At 36.3% G+C, this 20,924-nt stretch overlaps 1 protein-coding gene across 12 annotated transcripts in view; it reads right to left on the minus strand.

The window, feature by feature from the left end:
- Window positions 1–20,924, minus strand: part of LOC107221052 (NAD(+) hydrolase sarm1) — a 186,762-nt gene that overhangs the window by 28,526 nt on the left and 137,312 nt on the right. The window contains exon 1 of one of the 12 annotated variants that reach the window (XM_015659931.2): window positions 4,420–4,726. The exons of 10 other annotated variants lie outside the window; for them this stretch is intronic. In XM_015659931.2, the coding sequence (XP_015515417.1) occupies window positions 4,420–4,512 (93 nt within the window). In that variant the 5' untranslated portion in view covers window positions 4,513–4,726. Of the gene's footprint in view, window positions 1–4,407; window positions 4,727–20,924 lie in introns of those variants that run through there. One more of the 12 variants, XM_015659915.2, reaches the window with a different exon arrangement.

Below are 20,924 nucleotides of genomic sequence, written 5' to 3' on the forward strand. Positions count from 1 at the left end.
TTATATGTATACTTCCAGCTAACCTATTTCCGTCGTTTATAATACAATACGGCTGGCGAGAGATAATCTCTGATATGTAATAATAAGCGATTCTTCTACAGGAAGAGAATAAAAGAGTGTATTTTATTCAAAACTGCAGGAAAAGGGGGATACATCCCATTGTAAAATACAGAATTCACACTAGAAACAGTGAAAATCACTGTGTGCAGAATGAAATCTGTTAAATTTATAGAAAAAAAATGTAATTAACATGGGTATTTTTGACCAAAAACCTCGTTCCTCTTTTCCTGCAGTTTTGAGTAAAATCTGCTCTTTTTCGTCTCTCCGTCTAAACGTGTGAGAAATATGTTTTTTTTTTTATCTTCACCCGTGCAGTGTGAATCATGAATCTCTTTCTCTGATTTATCATTTTCTTTTACTCGATTGTTCTAACGCGGGATTCTGCAAATCGTTAAACAATAATAGATTCAAGAATGTTGATGACGTGTCGTTATATAATTCATACCAACCGTAGTGAGTACTTATAATTACATTGAAAAATAATATTTCAAGAAATTACCCACAACATAATTATCATTCCGAAGATTAAATCATGTAACATCCGTATATGGCGAATTGCTGTTAAAATAGTCAGCACGCAATAATAAGAAATTCAATTGACGTGTTAATTTTCAAAGTTGTGATAATTTAGTTAATTTTTCCAAATAACGATAAAAAGTTTGCAATCAGTTCATTTGATTCAAAAATATCAAACAATCATCGTCGTAATTGAATCACTTAAGCGAAATCAATCTTCAATTTCTACTATAAACTATTCACTTAAACTTGATTCAATTAAATGAGCCCCGTAACGATTCGCGGTATTTTCCGCGGACGAAAATTAGTACTCGCGTAATCTTGCGTAGTAGAGTGTGTGTGTGTGTGTGAGAGAGAGAGAAATGAGAGATAGATAGAAAGAAAGAGAAGGAGAAGGAGCCCTTGCATGAATGACACCCACGACAACTGTATAAGCCCGCCGTAGTACGCCACATGTGTTCGCACACTCGTCATAAGTTAACTCGAGCTATTGTACACATAGGTGTATCTATATTGTATTATACGTCTATATACACGCGGACGCAACGAACTAAAACGTAGTATATACATTTCCAAGCTTGGCATGTAACGCTGGCACGCATGACGTCACTGATATCGTAACGACGACGCGAGCGCCGCGCGGCGTCACGTTTTCGAATCATAATTGAAGGTCAGCACACTTATTGCATAGTTCATGGAATTGATTGATGGTTCAAGAATGCTAAAGTTGTCGAACTACGGTTCGTCCGTCCCTTTTACAGGCAATGGAGTTTCAAATTTCCCGCGTCTTTGGTTCAGAAAAAGTTGATGAATCGGACGAACGATGACTGTGAAAAATCAAACAATTTTCAAAGATTTATATATATGTATGTATACGTTTTAGATTTTTTTATTAATGCAAAAGAGTGAGTTATAATAGATACAATATCTAATACACTATACATGATTTGTGAAGGGTCTATTTAATCAGCACCGTCAGAAATCCGATAATGACGCGATATTTAGATCGACGGTGTCACGATTCAGACGATTTGATTAAGCTCGATAATTCGAATTTCTTCGTATTCGCAATCACCCAATTTGGCTTGGATCCGGTAGAATAAAAGACTAAAAAACGATAAATACGATTCCTCGAATACCGATGTCAGGAATGACGTAATTCGTCGAAATAGTTAGATCACGTAATTTAATTAACCTGACCGAGAAGTCGATTTTCACGGTTATTTTCTCGCATGTAATTAATTCTTTCGAAAATGTGAGATAACGGACAAGATACGATGCAACCGGTATTTATAAACAAACCGCGCGGTTGCGCATGATAATTCAACGGTGACGTATACACGTCGAAGCCGCGTGGCGGTTAGTCATCGCGAATTAAATTTCATACATCATTCTTCCCGTACGAAGAGACACACACACACGCATACAGACATAAGCCGGACTACTCAAAACCTGATCAGTTCCATTGAGGAATGACGTAATTGGATAACGACGACTCGCTCGGTCAAAGAGGTCGCACACGCGATCAGAGATGACACCGAGTACTCTGATCGCTCTTTAACGGTGATGTCATATCTCCTGATATCTGTAGGCTTGTAGTAACTCGGTGACGTATTTTCTCGGTATTATATTCCTGCTTCCCTGAACAACTTGTAACTCCGGTTACAACATAACCTAGCCTGATAGTTTTAAATCGCCTTTAAATCGGTTCTTTGAAATCCTAAAAACTTTCGGGATGCGTTAAAATTGCGATTTCGATCGAGCGATCGATCGGTATACAATACGGCTCGTAATATATGAGTATAGAGTATTATAGACGTAATTGCGATCACGTGACGACTCGGATGCATTCCAGTTACTACGTCACTGCTGATCGCATGAGCGACTCTGTCGGTATAACAGTACTTGTTTTTGCCATTCGATAAGATAGATGAATGAACTTGCAATTGGAGAGGAGGGTTCTCAATTTGTGATCGTATTAAACAACGACGAATATTTTTCGCAACCTCGTGTAAATTTATTGAAAAAAAAAAAAAGAAACTCATTGTAGAAATGACTGATTACAACTTCGGTTTGATTTATCTCCGAAATTCGAAAGAATAAGCTCCGAGTTCGTAAAATTGTTCAGAATTTCTTTATTGCAGTGAAAAATAAAACTGCAATGTAGCCGAATATGACTCTTGGATCGTGCAGATATGATCTATCTTTGTCGAAAAATATTGTGTGATTCATGAGTTTAATTATGTACAATATGTATTACGGTACGCTTTTTTGTTTTTTTTTTTTTTAATTGCCAGGATGTTTCTCCTCAATTTTAAACCTCGATGACATGATAAATTTTTCTCAAAATGGCAGAGCTGAAATTTTCATTTTCTGGTTTATCATCAAGCATTTTGCGCCTCTGAAAATCATTTCCGGTGTTTGCGCGGGTATCTGCATAATCTGCGGAGTCTAAAATAACTCAGGTTGCGCAAATAAACGTTCAAATTTACACGGCTGTGTAGTTGCTTGACGGGTTTTACTACGCGGATCGAAGCGATTCCTATCTGGCTTATAAAACGCAGATTGAACTTTGAGCGTACACGTTGAAACCTCCACGAATCCTTCTTATGTATAACACGATACATATCTCTGCGTAGATTTGATCGATTATCGGTTTGTGATTCAAAGTCAATTTGTGTTTACCATTTTCTACAGCCTATGCCAGCTTCTTCAGAATAACAATAACGAATAGCGAAAAAAGGTCCCGATACAAATTTCATGTACACCTGTCACTGTAACTATAAACCAGCATTTACAAAAAAAAAAAAAAATACTTTGATAAAATTTACTACTTGTCCTATTTAATTAAACGTATTTATAATATCCCGGTCATTACGTTGCTAAACTAATATTGCCATAGTTATTGGTTTAACATTGCCTGCTAATTTACTGCGAAAACTTTCCGGCATTCTAAATTGATATGTTTGTAAGAACGAGACATTTTTTTGTTTTGCAGAATTATTAGTCAAGCAAATTTTGTACTCAAAGAACGAACGAAAGAAAAGAAATAAAAAAAAAAAAAAACAATATTCAATTCGCATTGTACATATAAAACAAATATTAAGATCGGTATGCATCTCATGTACGAAATTGCGTTGTAAGGAAATTAAATAAGGTTGTTAATTATTTATTGCAGCACGTTACGAATGTAAATTGTGTTGAAACAAAAGTCAAAGTAATATAAACGCACGCGATATAATATCCACGTATGATAATGTAATAATATGCGGAAGAAAAAGATGCAAGCAAGGATAAAATGAGAAAGGGAAAACCGGATCGTTCGTATCTACCCACGTTAAAATCCTTATGCGTGCTGTTGCAAATATAAAAAGGGGCGTGAGCATTATACCTCCGCCTCACTCGACCACAAAACTCGAGTCTTCCTCTTATTGTCAAGTTATAATTAGTTACATGTAATATTGCGAGACTTGCGCAATTTTTGCCAAATTTTACGCAACTTTCAACAAAATTCTTTTCGTCCCTGAATTTCACTAGATTATCGATTAATGATTGTTCACGAATATCGTACGATCGAGTTTCACTTTGTGGTGTAATAATTTAAAAGCGAATTTAAATTTCTTTTCTACAAATACGCACGTACTTGATTATTACCAGATTTTATAACTATACTCAAGTAAGAATAATTTCATTTGTACAAACATCAAGCGACACATTTGTTTCGATGACACGTTTAAACAGAGTTTTTCAACGATACGTCTGAGGAAAACTAAAATTAATGAATGTGATAAAAAATTATTAAATAAAAAGTGAATCTTCAAAGTTACGTACTTTTCTTCTTACCGATTTGAGAAATGCACCTCTGCCTTTGTACATGCTGCTACGATACTGATATCCACTAGTATGCAGCATGTTTAATCCCCGATCGACACTCATTCATGTATCCTGTTCGTCACAATTTTTAAAACAACAATTTCCTCTCTCCGTCTTCGGAAATTTTCTAAACTTCAACTTTCTTCAAGTTTGTTTTTGTTTGTTTTTTTTTTTTTTTTTTTTTACCTCTGAATTTTTCTTGCACTCAGTCTTTGTTTTTAATCACTGTCACACGTAATATACGTAAACATATAACAACGCGAATTGAGAACTTCACATATTTAAATGGAGAAACTCAACCTGTGAAGAATTATCAACAAAATGGTTTAAATAAACTAATTTGGTAAATAATACACGTATGTTTATTATACGCACGCGACGATATTTCTAGAACAGATAAAAAAATACATGGCAACTGTTTTTGTTTTCGCGATAAATAATCGGAAGAAAAACCGCGACAACGAACGGCTCGCGAATTATTGGCCAGAATGCGAAACGTTATCAGGCTGACGAGGTGGCGTCTGGTGTATATTATATAGGTGTAACCCACCCACGATTTCCTCAAGGTTGAATATTGTCTTTTATAATCACTGATAGCGTTACGACTTATCGCGGATAGTCAACCGCTTGATGATCGGGCGAGCTTGATTCGCGAATAAAAATAAGGAAAGAAATCCCAAAAGCTGTCGCGAAATTATCGAAATCAAAATGTGCTTAAAAGAAAACAAAATGAAAAGGGATTGTTAAATTGGGGGATGAAAGATATTCGATCATAAAATATCGTCTGAACGTACGAAACAGTTTTGGAATGGGAAATTGCCCGTTTAAAAGATTTTTAAATTGTTGCATACAAAAACAGAAAAAAAAGAAAAAAAAAAGCTTTATCGCTTGGTACAGAAACGAAATTTTTGTCATCGACGTTTGAATCGTCAAAAAAAAAAGCCACGAGCTATTCGAAGATTTAAAAATATAAATTCCCGAGTGAAAGATATTCGTATATCTATAGATATGTATGTATATATATATGTATGTATATATGAGTAAAGGCGTCGCGTCTGATATCGCGTATATGATATTTTCAACTGTCTCTCTGTGCGAGTTACATAACTCGATTCGCCAATGTGTGAAACTTATCTACGCACGTATTGCAATACACACATAAAGAATTCGGCAAGTTACGGAGCTGTAACGCAAATTGAAGTTCTAACGTCATCGTTTTATCATAAATCGAGCGTTTTTAATTTTTCCTCATCGATATAGAACGCGAAACGTGACGTTGAAACGTAACGATTTAATTATAAGCCCTTTTCGTCACGATTCTATATGCATGCATACATACATAGATTGTTCCGCGTGTGCGTAAAATGAAACACACGCATGTGTATAAATCTCTGTACACAAGTGTAATCCGCTCGGAAAGATAACGCGACATGATAGTAATAATTGCTCGAGATTCGTATGTGTACATATACATGTACATATATATATATATATATTGTATGTGTGAAGGAAATGAGCGAGAATGACTGTTTCCGGTGAATTTCGACAATTTTTTTATACGCTGGAATCGCGAAAGATAAAACAATACGAAAAATAATGGAAGAATTTATCGAAAATTGATTTTTACCGTAGTAAAAATGTAAAATTGTCGCAATTTTGAATCAAGCATATGATAATTATTTAATTACGTTATATTAATTTACCAGAAGACTCCCTGTACATAAAAAAAAAAAAAAAAAAATGAAAATTGTATCAAACCTGGACGAGTTTGCAATACGGATAAACAATTTCGCGGATTAGCTAATACACAACGATTTTCCTTTTACAACTGAAAAATAGACTTTTAACCATCTTTTCAACCGATTTATCACTACGACAAGTTACAATCGGCGGCTATCACTCGGCAAGACGGTTTTTAAGTTCCCGTAGGTGTGATTTCGAAGGAAGTTGAAGCGAGGTGCACGTTTCCGGACGGAAGTCACGTGCCGTCGGTGTTATTGGTGAGTATTTAGCGTGACGCCCTGTACGGTAAGTAATTAATACAACGCTGAAACTTCCATCGAGTTTCATAGATTATACGAAATTTTGTCGGTCAGGGGAGCGGAAGGAAGAAAAAAAAAAAAAGAAAAAAAAGAAAAACATTGAACCTAGTAAGACGCAAAGAATGAATTTCCTAATGACTGCAAAAGATGACATTTTTTTTTCCCACCTTGTTCCGCATTTACAGAAATTAGTCACAAATTTTCGGTCACTTCGACACGATTTTCAAAATCCCAGCCTCGTGAACAACGTGAAATAAATATTGAATTAATAACATCCTTTGACGTAATTCAAGAGAGCGAAAAATCGTTTATATCAAAGAATATGAAATACATATTGAACCGACTTTCAAACATCAAAGGTTTAATACCGACTCGAACCGTCAGTTGAGATTCATTAATTTATTATTGTGCGATCAAACCGATCGTTATTAAAAGCATTATAGAAGCTGTTTATTCCGAAGCCCGGAAGTCGTAGCAGCTATAAAAAAAAAAAAGTGATTAAGAATCGTTCGAGGAACAGCAAGAGTTAATTTTTATTTATTATTGATCTTCACACTTCAAATTATGACAATGATACATTTAACGCATTAATTATTTACAGAATAAAACGACGGATAGTGCAAAAGAAATCGAACCAAATTAGACACGAGAAACCGAAAAGCGATGAAAATTTTTCCACCTGCGATTTTCTCGTTGAAAATTAAATCACAATTACCTAATTTCATGAAAAATGAATAAAAAAAAGGGTTCAAATTTTTCTCCAATTACTTCAGATACAGGTTTACACCAATTAAGAAACCCTCCGAGAATTTTCCAATTAGGAAAAAGGAAACGAAGAAATTGTGTCCGAATCACGTGATTTTGAAGCCTGAAGTTTTCAAGCAAAAAAAGTTCGCACTGATCGTCCGTGAAACCGACACGCGTTGATAATTAATCCGCCACGCCGTTCTGGCATTCAAATTTATAATCGTTTATCATTTAATCATGCGTTTATTAATTCCCTGCACGGATTATATTTTTATTTACTTGTTTAAACTCTGGCTGTTTTAAAACAAATTGTTTTTTTTTTTCATTCCACCCTCGATCAATCGATAAAATCTCTTCCGTCCGTGACTCAGTTAAGTCAGTCAAGACTCAGTCATCGAGTTTCTTCAGTATCGCCAAAAATTGCCTCTACACCGAGAGTATATTTATCTGTTCCAGACATACCACGTATACATATGTATGTGACATTTAAAGCTCTGCGAGGAGATAACGCCGTGCAAACAGTAACGGTAAGAAATCTTACAGCTGGATCGTTGTTCTCCTCTTAATTATAACACAAAAACTCAGTAATCACACGCAATTATTCTCTGATTGAGTATAAAAACTGAATCTAATAAATAAATTTAAAAACAGTCTAAATTCTGTTTAAATATTGGTAGAACGTTATCGACACTCAATAAGTTCTCAGTCAGCGAATTGAAATAAAAATCTATTAATCGGTGAAATGATTTACCATATCATTGAAAAAAAAATATATTTTTTTCCTCGTTCGGTGAACAGAAAAAAAAAACACAAATAAACGAAAATTTCAATTCGTTTATCAAACTTTGCACAGCGAATTTGTTTAAATCATCACATCATCACCGATCCCGTAACACGATTATCGTAACTCTCGTTATACACTGTAACAAAACGACGTTTTTTTTTTTGGTTTCTTTTTTTTTAACGTCAAATAAATATACCGTGCATATAATACTTATGTATATGTGTATAAATAAATAAATAAATAAACAAATGATTATACGAAATATCACGTGTATAATGGCAGAGAGAGAGAGAGAGATAGAGAGATGCGTAGGCGACCACGTCGGGCGCTGCACTGACTCCTTGATCGTTTCGACCTCAACTACAGTTGCGGAATTCCTCTCTGACGATATTGACGATGAGCGCGCAAAAAGGTGCGGCGGGGTAAGGTGGGGTAGGCGAAAATCAGCTGTTTGCCGAGTTAAACGACGCGGCGGCGACGTTATCCGATTGGTGGGGGAATTAGACGCGGAGGGGGTGGGAGAATTCGGGAATCCGCGAGTGATTCATCGCGAATCGAGGTGTAACATGTCACCGTTGGTGTCATCTCCTCTCTCTATCAGCATGTCGGATGTGTGCGCGTTAAAAGGCTATTATATTGCGCGGGCTTTAAAGTTTAACGTTGCGTATGTGTGTATGTATACATATATATATATATATATATATATAAAGTGAGTGAGTAAACCGGATTTTGCGTGTAGATATATATTATTTTGAGCTGCGGAAACGACGGTTTTACATTTTTCTTTATTTTCTAACGGTGGATTACCGTCCATCCATCATCTGTGCGGTAAACGATAGAGTGAAAAAAAAAAAAAAAAAAAAATAAAGTAAAAAAGAACGAACGAAATACTAATTATCGTCAGCATCGTTCACACTTTTTTGTTTTTTTTTTTCTTTTTTTCCAACTTTTCGCATCTCTTTTTTTTATTTTCCAGCAAAAATATTTTCACCCGCCGAATCGTAGGTGAGAATTCTTTCGTTGGTCGGTTGGTTGGTTGGTTGGTTTGGGGGGGCGGAATAAAATAGATCTGTGAATGTTATCGATACTTTTTTCCTCACTTTATCTCGCTTTTTGTATGTTTGTTCACTCGGAAGAAAGTAGGAAAAAAATGTTATCCGACGAATAGATTTTGGGAATAATTAATTTGCAAACAGTAGCGTGGTACATCGATTGTCATATAAAAAACTTTATGAATATTGGATGAGTTTTATTTTTTTATTTTTATTTTATTTTTATTTTTTTTTTGGAAAAATCACAACGATTCAGCTCTCACTAAATTCGAAGTTAATCGTCGATTTAACTTATACATTTTCTGAGTTTTCGTATCTTCGGTAAATAATACAAAGCCTCTGTCTTGTGTAATAATAAATAGGGAAAACTGTTGCAATATTTTCAACGACGTTAACCAACGATGATAATGATCCCAGAAGAAAAACGATTTTCCCTAACACTCTGTAGCAATATTCTCACGGCATGACAAAAGAATAAAATTCCCGCCGTTCCCGTTTATATCCTCGATCATAGTTTCGCGATCGTAATCAGCATCATCATCGTTTCATCAATTAATCTTGATGCGGTACAGAAGACAAACCGAGATCGCCGGCATGTATACGTGATATTATATTTAGGGTGAAAATTTTTCTTCGACATTTCTTGTACGTACAACGTTTACACTCGTATAGATATTACAATGCTTGTCGACTTTTTTCCGCATCAATCGTATTCCGCGGGGTTTTACACATATACAAACACCGCCATTGCCGACTGTTTCCGCTACTAGGAAGATATTACAACCGCCTCAGAGACTGAAATACGAAATACAAACGCGTCCGTTCGCCTATCGCATCACGTACTCGTTGCTCATACTCACGATGTTATCGTAACTCGTGACGCAGGATTCTCGGTAGTTCAAATCTTGAGCGTTTCGAGAGCCGGTATAATATATATGTATACACCAAGTACGCGCATAAGTAATACGTATGAAGTGTGTCTAAATATCAGCAAGGAAGAGAAGAGGGAGGTAAGTACAAAAAAAAAAAAAAAAAAACAAAAAAAAAAAGAAACGCATAACGCGCCATTTATAAATAGCCTCTGTAATCACTCTTGAAGCCGTGTTAAAACCGCGAACTTTGTAACGTATCCTCATCGATATGATGTTAAATACGTTACACGTGCATGTATGCATATATTAGGGTGAGCCAAAAAAAAAACTAACCTATCGAATCTATGGTCTTAAAGGGACCTATTTACCGAGAAAGAAATTCTCCCGTTTGGACAAATTTTTCAGCTCAATTTTAAAAGTTGTCGCTGGCCACTTGAAATTTCCCATTTAAATTGCAGGCAAAAAAAATTTTTTTTTCATTAAAAATGTTATACCTGTTGAACCGTATGAATTAAGAAAATTTTCCAAGCATATTCTTGCAGGGCATTAAATTCTCTAAAAAAAAGACCGTGGAGTTGATTTCTTATAATCCAAATTCGGTAATATGCGGTATAGCGTTAATGCAAAATTATAATCGAACTTTAACGACAAATAATTAAAGAACAAAAACAATTTATTTTGCAAGTAGTGCAATTACATCGCCAGCACTATCCTAATTGTAAGAAGCAAAGTTTTTTATCAATAATTAAAAAGAATTAATTTTTTCAATTACATATATTTTTTTTTCAGTTGGTAAAAACATTATCACACAGTGAAAGGATTCGTTAAAACTTAACCAAATACGGGGAGAGAGAAATGTTCTTGTGACTCATAAAAATTTCGATGATGAAACAATTTGTGTTATCAAACGAAGCCTAGAGTTTGTTTGACCTGACTAAAAAAATTTTTGGCCCACATTGGATCCACCGTATTCGGTAAATTGTGAAATTTTTTTACGAGATGACGCGTGACATGACAGAGAAAAATTTCTGGTTGATGGTTACCGTAGAGCGTTGAGTTCTTAACTATTTTAATTTTCTACCATAACCGAAAACTACAGGTCCGGGTAAAAACTGAAAATAAGTATTATAAATATAACCAAAAAATCTAGCATGCGTTACTATTCTTTTCGTTTTTATACTCATTTGTGTCAATATTTCTTTCAAACATTGCGATAATTTCATTTTTACAGCAACAATAAATTAATACAAAGCGTTATTGAAAACAGTAAAAATGGAGTAATTTCAACAAGCAGATTTAATTTTGGAAATACAATGTAGAAAATGTATTATCGACGACTATAACTACGTTGAATACTGATAAAAAATAATTCCAACAATATTCAGACAGTTATTGGTAACGTTAATAATTTTCTTTACTATATTATTTTCTAGTAACTCTAACAATCGAAATTTTTGTTCAATGTCGCGAGAGACACGCGAGAGCTTCTGCTCACAGAGTTCGGTTATATAGTTAGACGTAAGAATTCGTGCACGGTTAAAATAGTGACGGTATATATTTCGTAAAAATCGTCGTTGAATCGGGTTACGTCACGGTTTCGTAATTACGCTACCAGGAACTTATCAGGTTAATCTAAACGCCCGGCGTCGCGCCACCGTCGATCATAGTTTTCGCGGTTACGTTATGAATGAAATATTCGACTCGCTCAAACTCGCTTACGACAAGTTGCGCACGCGCACGTCAGCGCGCCATTTTAAAAAGGTACAGCATCGTTCTCAGAAACAACTGAGATATTCGTAGGACTGAGTAAGAATTTCAGATTTATTATACTCATAGACTTATCTCATGCGTGTTATCTCTATGTATGTATAAAAGAGATGTCGTATCAACTCCCAGCGTAAAGCCCTGAACCTAGAAACATGAAATTTGGGGTACTTCGTCCTTTTATGAGGTAATCCGCAAATTCTGAGTCAGGAATTTTTTGAAATTCGACTCCTAATGGTACGGAAAGAGAGTTGAAACGTGTTCTTGCGGATTGATCGATATCTCTTGGGTCCTCATTCAAATGCTTGAATTAAATTTCAGAACTTTCCGAAATTCGACTGTTAAGGGGATGAAAAGGTTCAATGCAATTTATATCAGATTGCAGGAAGAAAAAAATTTTGAAAAAGTAAACTTGCATTAAATATAACCAATACTCACTATGATATTTGAAGTCGTTAAACCGCGGAGAAAAATTGATCGATGTTATATGAAGTTGTACAGTGCAGTTGAGTCCAGTAGTGATTATAAAACGATGTAACAGTTCGGTGCGAATGGAGTTTTGTTGGTCGTGATTGGCTTACAATTAACTCTAAATCACCTCGTCCATACCCGACATTTGCATGTACCACTTGATGCAGTGCAGCGGTTACCTAAAGACACTAACTAGAGAGAGAGAGAGAGAAGTTATCCTATTTATAATCCGTTGCAACCGAATTGCCGGGCAGTCTGCCAGGAATTTTCAAGCTTAGCCTCGCCTTCGTTCTATTTAGTTGTTTCTTTTTGTTTTTCTTCAGTACAAAATTTTTTTTCATTCTAATTATCCTTTTTATTTCGATTTCAAACAGAGAACATCAGGGGCAACCTCGATCATGACAAAATAAAAAAACCGGAGAATGGAATTACTCGTATTAACAAAAATGTTGACTTTATTGTAATTATTTGTGAAAAATTGTTGAAAAAAAAAACTGTTAATCTATTTTACGAATACGATACAAAAAATACTCGAATATCTTTAGATTTTTAAAGGCATCTCTTTGCATCAAACAAGACTGTCAAGTGATAGGATGTATATGTTTAGATCATTGATATGTACATAATAATGACCGATGATTAATTCGTGCAATTTATGTATATGTGTACTTGTTTCTTGAAATAAAGAAAAATAAAAAAATAAAAAATGTATTTCTGTTGAATATCGTGTATTTAGCATAAGTCTCGTACAGTACAGGCGGTAGCGAATAATCGTATATTGTTTCGATACATAAAATGTGTCCGAAACAACCTTGTCAGAAACATAGAGAACGTGTGATTCAGATGCAACCCGATCCCACGCACGCCTCTCATTCGTCAGTCTGGCAACGGATTAATTAGCATATGACACGAGATTTGAAGCTTGTGTATTATTGCGGACGAGTGAAAGATTAATTTATATTCATCTATAATAATTATACTACGATACAAAGTAGATGTTTCAGCCTCTTATTCTGCAGCTGTAAGTTATAAAAGGAACGAAAAATTGATTCGTGATTAACCTCGAGTAGCAATAATTATTCAGCCAACAGAAATTTTATTTTGTCACATCCTTTTTCGATATTCAATGTTTTCAATCAATCTCGTCTTACGAATAGAAAATGGGGCAAAATTCGGACAGGATATAATGCGGTAGATTCGCACGAGCTTTTTTCCGATAAATTACAACACCAGTGTATCTCGATACGTCTGATTCCCCTTTTCCTTCTTTGTAAGCCCGTTCGACATTAATAATTATAGAATATGTACGGGAAATATGAACTACATGACGCTACATAAGACGGAATTCTCTGTACTTCGTATGAATAATAAAATCGTTATAAAAAAAGTTACGTTCCTTTAATCGAGGGGATTTCATCAAAGTTTTGTCGTATATTGATTTTTTATTATACAAATTCGCATATCCTTGACCGATTTTATTTTATGCGTATCCTGGAGAAAGAGACCAGAGAATCAAAGAAATGGGAGGAAAAAAGCGGCGACTTCTTCGAAAGAGTGAAATTAGCCATGGCAGGATTGATCACGTATCGAGACGCGGAATGCGGAATTAATTGATCCGCGATACTTGTTTACGATACAGCGAGTGAAGAAAAAATAAAACCTATCTTTGCTTTCTAAAATATCTGAACCATATGTACCGGAAGCGAAGAAACTTCCGGCAAGGATTCGAATCGATTTTAAATATCCGTACATTAGAGCGGTTCTTATTTTCTTATGGTTCTTATTTGGATTTTGGGGGTTAGGGCGAAGAAATTCCAACATTACAAAAATAAGAACCACCCTAACGTATATAATACGTGATGTGCACATAGACATGTAACGTACGGATGAACGCGATTACCGAGTGAAGAAGGAATTGTAGAAGAGGCGGTGAAAGGGCCAAAAGCCCGAGGCAATGCTCACTCCAATAACCTTTTCAGCAGCGAAAGCTTGTTCATGATATACATTTTCAATCATTCGTCGCAACTTTCCCATTCAGCAATAATACGTTCAATTGACCCGACTATACGTAATTGACGAGGAGAATCGGTCAGCGGTTATTCTCTGATCCCCAATTAACCAACTTCTTGATTTATCTCTTCCCGGATGTTGCTTATTTTTCTTTCCCTTTTTCTTACCTCAGTTTCTATTTTTACTCACATTCAGATAAAACACGCAATAACTAAACCTGTACAAGTAATAACGGGGCAAACAAGAAGTTGAGAATAAAAGGATAAGTCAAGTGAGTCAATAACGCGTCTCAATATTTTGTACATAATTCATTCGGGATTCGTAATCGAAGAGAATGAGAATCGGTACGTAACGCGTGAAAAGGATCGCGAATAATCTGAAATCTGAAATTTGATGCTACACTTCGAGTAACGAGCAACGATTAATTACTATAATCACAATTATTGTTTCAATTTTTTTTTTCTTCTCTTTCTTTTACCCCGGCGAAACTTGCGATCATTGAGTGATCGAGGGGCGGGCATCGGGCGATGATTCTAATAACACGTCCGAGAGAAGATCTGCATATCCAGTTTTCTCGACGAGGGCTGTCAGCATTTAACAAGTGAGCAAGGTGAATCATCCACGGAATGCACGAGGCGTGAGAGAAGTGAGAAGAGGAGGGGGAAATAAAAGGTGTAGAAAAGTGTTACACGACGAGATGATTCACCCGGCGTTACGTTCTTATCGAACAATCGTCTCTCTTCTTATCTTCCATACGACTCTTCATTTGGCTGTTTACCCGACCGATGACAATGCAGAGCTGGTTGTACGAACGCACAATGATACCGATGATAGCAGTTTTTTTTTTTTTTTTTTTTTTGCGGGGCGCAGAGAAAAAAAATAATGGAATGTACGAACGACCTTCCAGAGTCGATGAATTCGAATGACTTGGCGTCTTCGAGCGTGAATTCAAACGTCTAGGCTAATCGAATTCGAGTCAATTTTTATGACTTGTTACCGAATTTATTCCCGAGGATTGGTACACTTGAAAATCATCAACATTGATTTCAAGTTACTTGTATCGATTTTTATTTTATCATCTGATTTTCATTGATTTCTAATGGCGCCCCTGATTTCCGAGAACTCACAACGCATCGCTTGATATCACCTGTAACGCTGAGTAATATGGAAAGCCAATGAAAAAAAAAGACCCGATAAGATGGAAATCATTGGAGTGTCAAGGAATTGAAATCATTCGTCGTTTATCGCTGTTTCTACGCTTGTCGATTCCATCAATACGCTATCGTGTGATTTCGGGTGACTCGGTACGATTTCGGTTATCTAGGTTAATTCCTCGTTATTCCAAAGAATATTTCAGTCATTCAAGTTTCCTTGATTGACGATACGATTTCAAGTTATTAAATTTATAAGCTCCTTGTGTGAATCGGCACACTTTAAATATCACAATTTTGGAGACGAAGGTAAAAAGGGACGTTGAAAAATTGCTTATTGTGGAGGTAATTAACAAGTTTAACCGGATAAAAATATATATATATATATATATATATATATATATATATATATATATATATATATATATATTGAATTTGAGGAGTTTTGATCACAATAAATTGATTTCAAACAATTAAAACCATAATCGGCAGAGAAAACTGACAGAGTTTGACGGCCACATAAATCAACCTGTCTCTAGGCCAATTTTAAACCGCGCGGCGATCTCGAACTGCGAGAGAAGTCAAATAATCATCAATCTTCGTCCGTCTGACTATTGTAACATCGTTAAGCACAGTGATCGTATTGTCATCAACGAGTCATAACGATGATCGACGGGAGCAATGCGAACAGAATGCGAAATACGTTCAATCGTGAAGGGGAGTCGATGTGATAAAAGGTCGAACTTGTTGCTCTTCGAATCTATTGTCGCTCAATCGTACGAAAAATTACACCTACTCTTGCGAGTTCTATTAGGTATACTGGCAAAAATACGTCCGCGATGACATCAGTTTTTTGTACAGTACGCTAGTAGGATTAGTCAGAAAAATAACAATACGAAATCATTGTTATTTCACATTGCAATAAACTGTCTTTGCAAAGACAGATTACCTTTTTAATTACGAATTTTGAAATACGAGTGTTTTTCACACTTTCGAAAAACTGAAGGACGAAAAAGAGAACTTCAAACAGTGTTCAAATTCCGCCGGAATTAAACCAATCAGGTTTGCTCGTAACTTTCGTTTGTTCAAAGCAAGCATACGGTAGAGGGAGCTGCCGTAGCGCGGGAAACGGGGGAAAATTTGAATTTCACAATGTTTTTAACTGGCACAAAACATCCGTCTGATCAACAATTAATTCTGCAGAGATTGATTGGACAGGATCAAGCATACCGTTGTAGCTCATGGTCCAGTTATTATGCAAGTGACAAAACCAAAAAAAAAAAAAAAGAACCTGAAACTCTTTTCAATTGTGCAATGTAATTGTGGTTCAACGGCCCCCGACCGGCATCGCTGTGAAGTGCGTAAGGAAGGCTTACATACAGCATCTTAAGAAGATTTGTATGAGTCACTTAAGAATGCTGCAGAAATTCTTCAGGTGAACGCATCGGGGTTTCCCTTTTCTCTTTTTCGGCTCGTACCCCGGCGCTCCCTTTTTATCTTTTCCTCGCTCCTTCTCTCTCTCTCTCTCCTTGTCTCTCTCTCTCTCTACCCAGGTTAGTGGAACAGTGTCCCGTGGTCCCTAAACGATTATTCAGGAATGTCTACGCGTTTTTGTACCAGGGGGGCCCTTATTATGTACCTCAGCGTTCGGGGAACGTCGAGAGGATCGGAGGGATCGGTTTTCGGTATGCGAAGTATTCCTACCGGGAACATTGCAAGAGAACCGCGTTTCGTCATATCCGGTCTTAATAATTATGTCATACTCGTGCATTATTATATCTTCACCGAATAATTTCTTATCGCGCAAGTACAACGCGAAGTTTTCTTTTTCGTGCATAGTAAATGTGTAATCGAGTTCAAGGATCCGTAATATGGAAATTCCAATTCCGAATTCTTATGACATTAAACACGACTTTAGGCATGGAGTTCTAGTTATCTTTTATTTATATCAAATATTGCCCCGCATGTATCTACACACGATTCTTGGAATTATTTACCAGCATACGAGTGGGTGGGTAGAATGCTTCATTAATTATATCTCCAACGTAACTATATTTAACCGATAAGAGGCACTGATAATATTATATAAGTCTTTTCTCAACAAACCTGTGTGTTCGTGTGGTTAGATATGTAACGTATTTATTATCAATATGAATCATTCTCCGCGTATAGCGTATTTAATCAGAGGCCTTTTTTTTCACACGATTCCGTGAATGAGGAAAATTATACAATATGCTTGCGTTCAAGCGAACGAAGAAACGAATGTCATAATTTTTGACGTAGAGAAAAGAAGGAAATATAAAGGGCTAAGTAATTGTTCGGGAAAAGAAATATTGCAATCGCGTATAAAATGATTTTCCATCATGAAACATTTTCACAGATTTCGAAGGAAGTCAGTCGAGAATTCTTCATACGGTTATTTGTTTATGTCTCATCGATAAAAGGTATTCCGAGATGAAAAATATAAAAATAAAAAAAAAAAATAAAATAAAAAAAAAAATGTAACACACCCAACAAACATTCCACACCTTTGAATTAGTCCAAGTAATCGAAAATCCCTCTGATCCTGTATTATGTGTATACATGTGAATAATATGTACACAAGTGCTATATTCGCATCAAAAGATAAAGTTTAGATTTCGTCGAGGAATTTCATCGTCATCGCCTTCTATTTACTCATAAAACAATTACGCTTCCACGGTTTCTTATCGCTCCACATTTATGTATAAAGTATACCGGTCATCTTTATACCGTCATAGACATTGCAGTGGGTATATAGATGTGCGATTACGTGACGTTCGATTTTTATTTTGAATTTGATTAAACATTTCGCCCTGTCCCAATTAATCTTCGGACGATAATCGCCTTTAACGTCACTGATGTAATTATAACGATGTCGACGCCACGTGATGTCCGATCAGGATTCTAATCAATCTCCGACTACGATATACCCACTGTCTGATCGTGAAAAGAATTTCTAGAATTTCCCACTGCCATTTTATTCGTACTCTATCCTATAATGACGATGCATGTACAGTAATATTCATTCGTGCTTTCCCGTTCTGCATGGCTACCTTATTTTGGGTCCGAAACAAAATGTGAACTCGATTCTTTACGAATTATATGACAATGACTCCTAATTATGGAGGGTAGAGGTTAGGAGGACTATCTCCGTGTATAGAAAGTGCCAGTAAAGTAGAGTACATATGAGATTGCGTCGCTGTAGCAAAAGGGACATATTTAAAAGAAAGCGTCAAGAATTGTTTTAGCAGGATAGAATTAAACGGAGAAAGATAGATATCCGCTTTGCGAAGGCGCTGTTTTCAGAAAACTTATGAAATGATAATTTCAAGTCCCAATTAAATAAAGTTATTTGTTCCATTTATTAAATCTGTCGTTAGCAAATTTGAAATTCAAGAATGGGTATCAATAACGTCTCGTGGCAAGTTTTTAGGTTATATTGAGTATATTTTCATTTCACTACGTTAGCAGTTGACCGTGCACTTAGGGCACTTTTATCATCTAATCTAGTCATCGCAACTACTTCGATATTTTACTACTTCCCTTTGACATACCTCACTTCATCTATAACGGACATGTTCAGGTTGAACCCTTATTGTTTATCAGCGCTAGTATATAACAAGTCTGGTGACTTATTGAACCGCTAATTGCCGCTTTGTAGCAAACACTTTTCCATTTGAAAACTCAGATGACATTGTCCTCCTTACCTCTACCCTCCATACTCTCAATCTCTCACGTCAGGTGCATCGTCATTCATTGTCACATAATTCGTATAGAAGCGCATTTTGTTTCGAACCCAAAACAAGGTAGCCGGAAAGGGAAGGCATTAGTGAATATTACTGTACAACCGGTGGGCGGATACTCTGATATTACCTTGAAACGTATTGGCCACTTGCCGCCGAGATTTGGCCAGCTTTAACATGAGTTGAGATACCCGGATGTTCACTTCATTTTGCATGAATTAACGGAAATAATGAAATGTACAATAAGAGTGATATTACATACAAAACAAAAACATTTTCGTTTACTTGGAGTGGAATATAGCATAGAATGATCCGTCTGTCAATGTGTGATGTTAAATTTATAGTATAATTATAAAAATACCAATGGCTAGATTCACTTATTTACCGGGATTTTAAATTACAACAATCTGTTTTTGAGTCTAAATAAAGCATAAACAGAAAGAAGCATTGAAAGATAAGAGCTACTTTACGTTACGTTACTCCGAGGTTCCAGGCGACATCTAGACGTCAGAGTGGCGAGGCTTTGCGACTAGGTAGTCGTATCGACGGATAAATAATACGAATCGCTGTGGTTGCGGGGTATTCTTTAATTGTTATTTCGTTTTTTTTTTGTTTTTTACTTGCTAGTTTTAACTTTGGTTTTATTACAATGATTGTCAGTGAATGGTCAATTTTCTTTTTAAAATTCAGACTTTTTTAATAACATCGTGCATACCAGTTTTGCAATTTGACACGCATAAACTCAATCCGCTATTTTGAGTAGTACAATACGTTAAAAAATTTGAAAATAATCTGAGATATGACGTGAATTAAGCATATCAAGTAACTAATTGAATTATCGTCAAGAAATGTTATTTAAATACAACATATTTTTCTGCTAACCCTCCGAACAAAATACGGTAATAAATTGTATCAAGAATAATGATCGTTTTTCATATATGAGAGTTTAATCTATTTATCGTTACCCGCTTAATCGGCCAATATTTACAATATTTTGCATCAGCTTTCAGGTAAGAAAAAAAAAATTGATACAAAAAATTAAAATTTCCCAAGAATCTTTACTTTTTCTGTTTCAAATAACTTTCTTTTCTTCTGCTCAATCAAACTAACCTACAAACTGTATCTTGGAAATTTATTCTCTTCACGAGGCAGCAAATGGGGGCAGTTAAAGGTTGATTGCCCCCTCCCCCCCCCCCAAACTTCGCCTCTGCAACGAAATTCGATCCGGCGGGGGAATACCCGACGTGCAACGGGTGCCGATGACATATCGCGTGCGGAGAAGTAGGTGTTTGGTCGTGTCGTGCCCCGCAAGCCGAGGAAACGATCGTGTAGATGGCGCGGGCCAGAGGGGCGATGGCGGGGGGGCCTTGGGTCTGATTGTGAGTCCGGAATGCGCCGGTGTCGCGTCGGCGCAGACCGTCCGAGCGGCCTGACCATCGACCTACGTTATGAATGAATGAATGGGAATCCCTCGGGCTTTCGTCACTCCCTCTCTCGCTCTCTCTCTCTCTCACTCTGCTCTCTCTATTTCCTCTCTGTATTTTTCTCCGTGTATGAGTCACACGATCGGGGGGGGATCGAGAGCCCGCCATGCGGAGACGACGCTCTCGTCTTACCCGCTCGCCCAGTCAACCTCTTTGTCAGACAGAAAGGCGCTCCTGTCCGACAGTGGCTCTCAACTTGGGGTTCCGAAATCTTTTCTCACCGTTTGTCTAACTGTTCAGTTGAACGGAACGTCTATTAATAAGGATTGTGAAAAGTTTTACACAGATTTCCGTAAAAAAAAAGGATAGGCAAAGGGAGTATTAATGCGAATAT

Source organism: Neodiprion lecontei, chromosome 5 (genome assembly GCF_021901455.1).
Source record: "Neodiprion lecontei isolate iyNeoLeco1 chromosome 5, iyNeoLeco1.1, whole genome shotgun sequence".
In the NCBI taxonomy this organism is placed as follows: domain Eukaryota; kingdom Metazoa; phylum Arthropoda; class Insecta; order Hymenoptera; family Diprionidae; genus Neodiprion; species Neodiprion lecontei.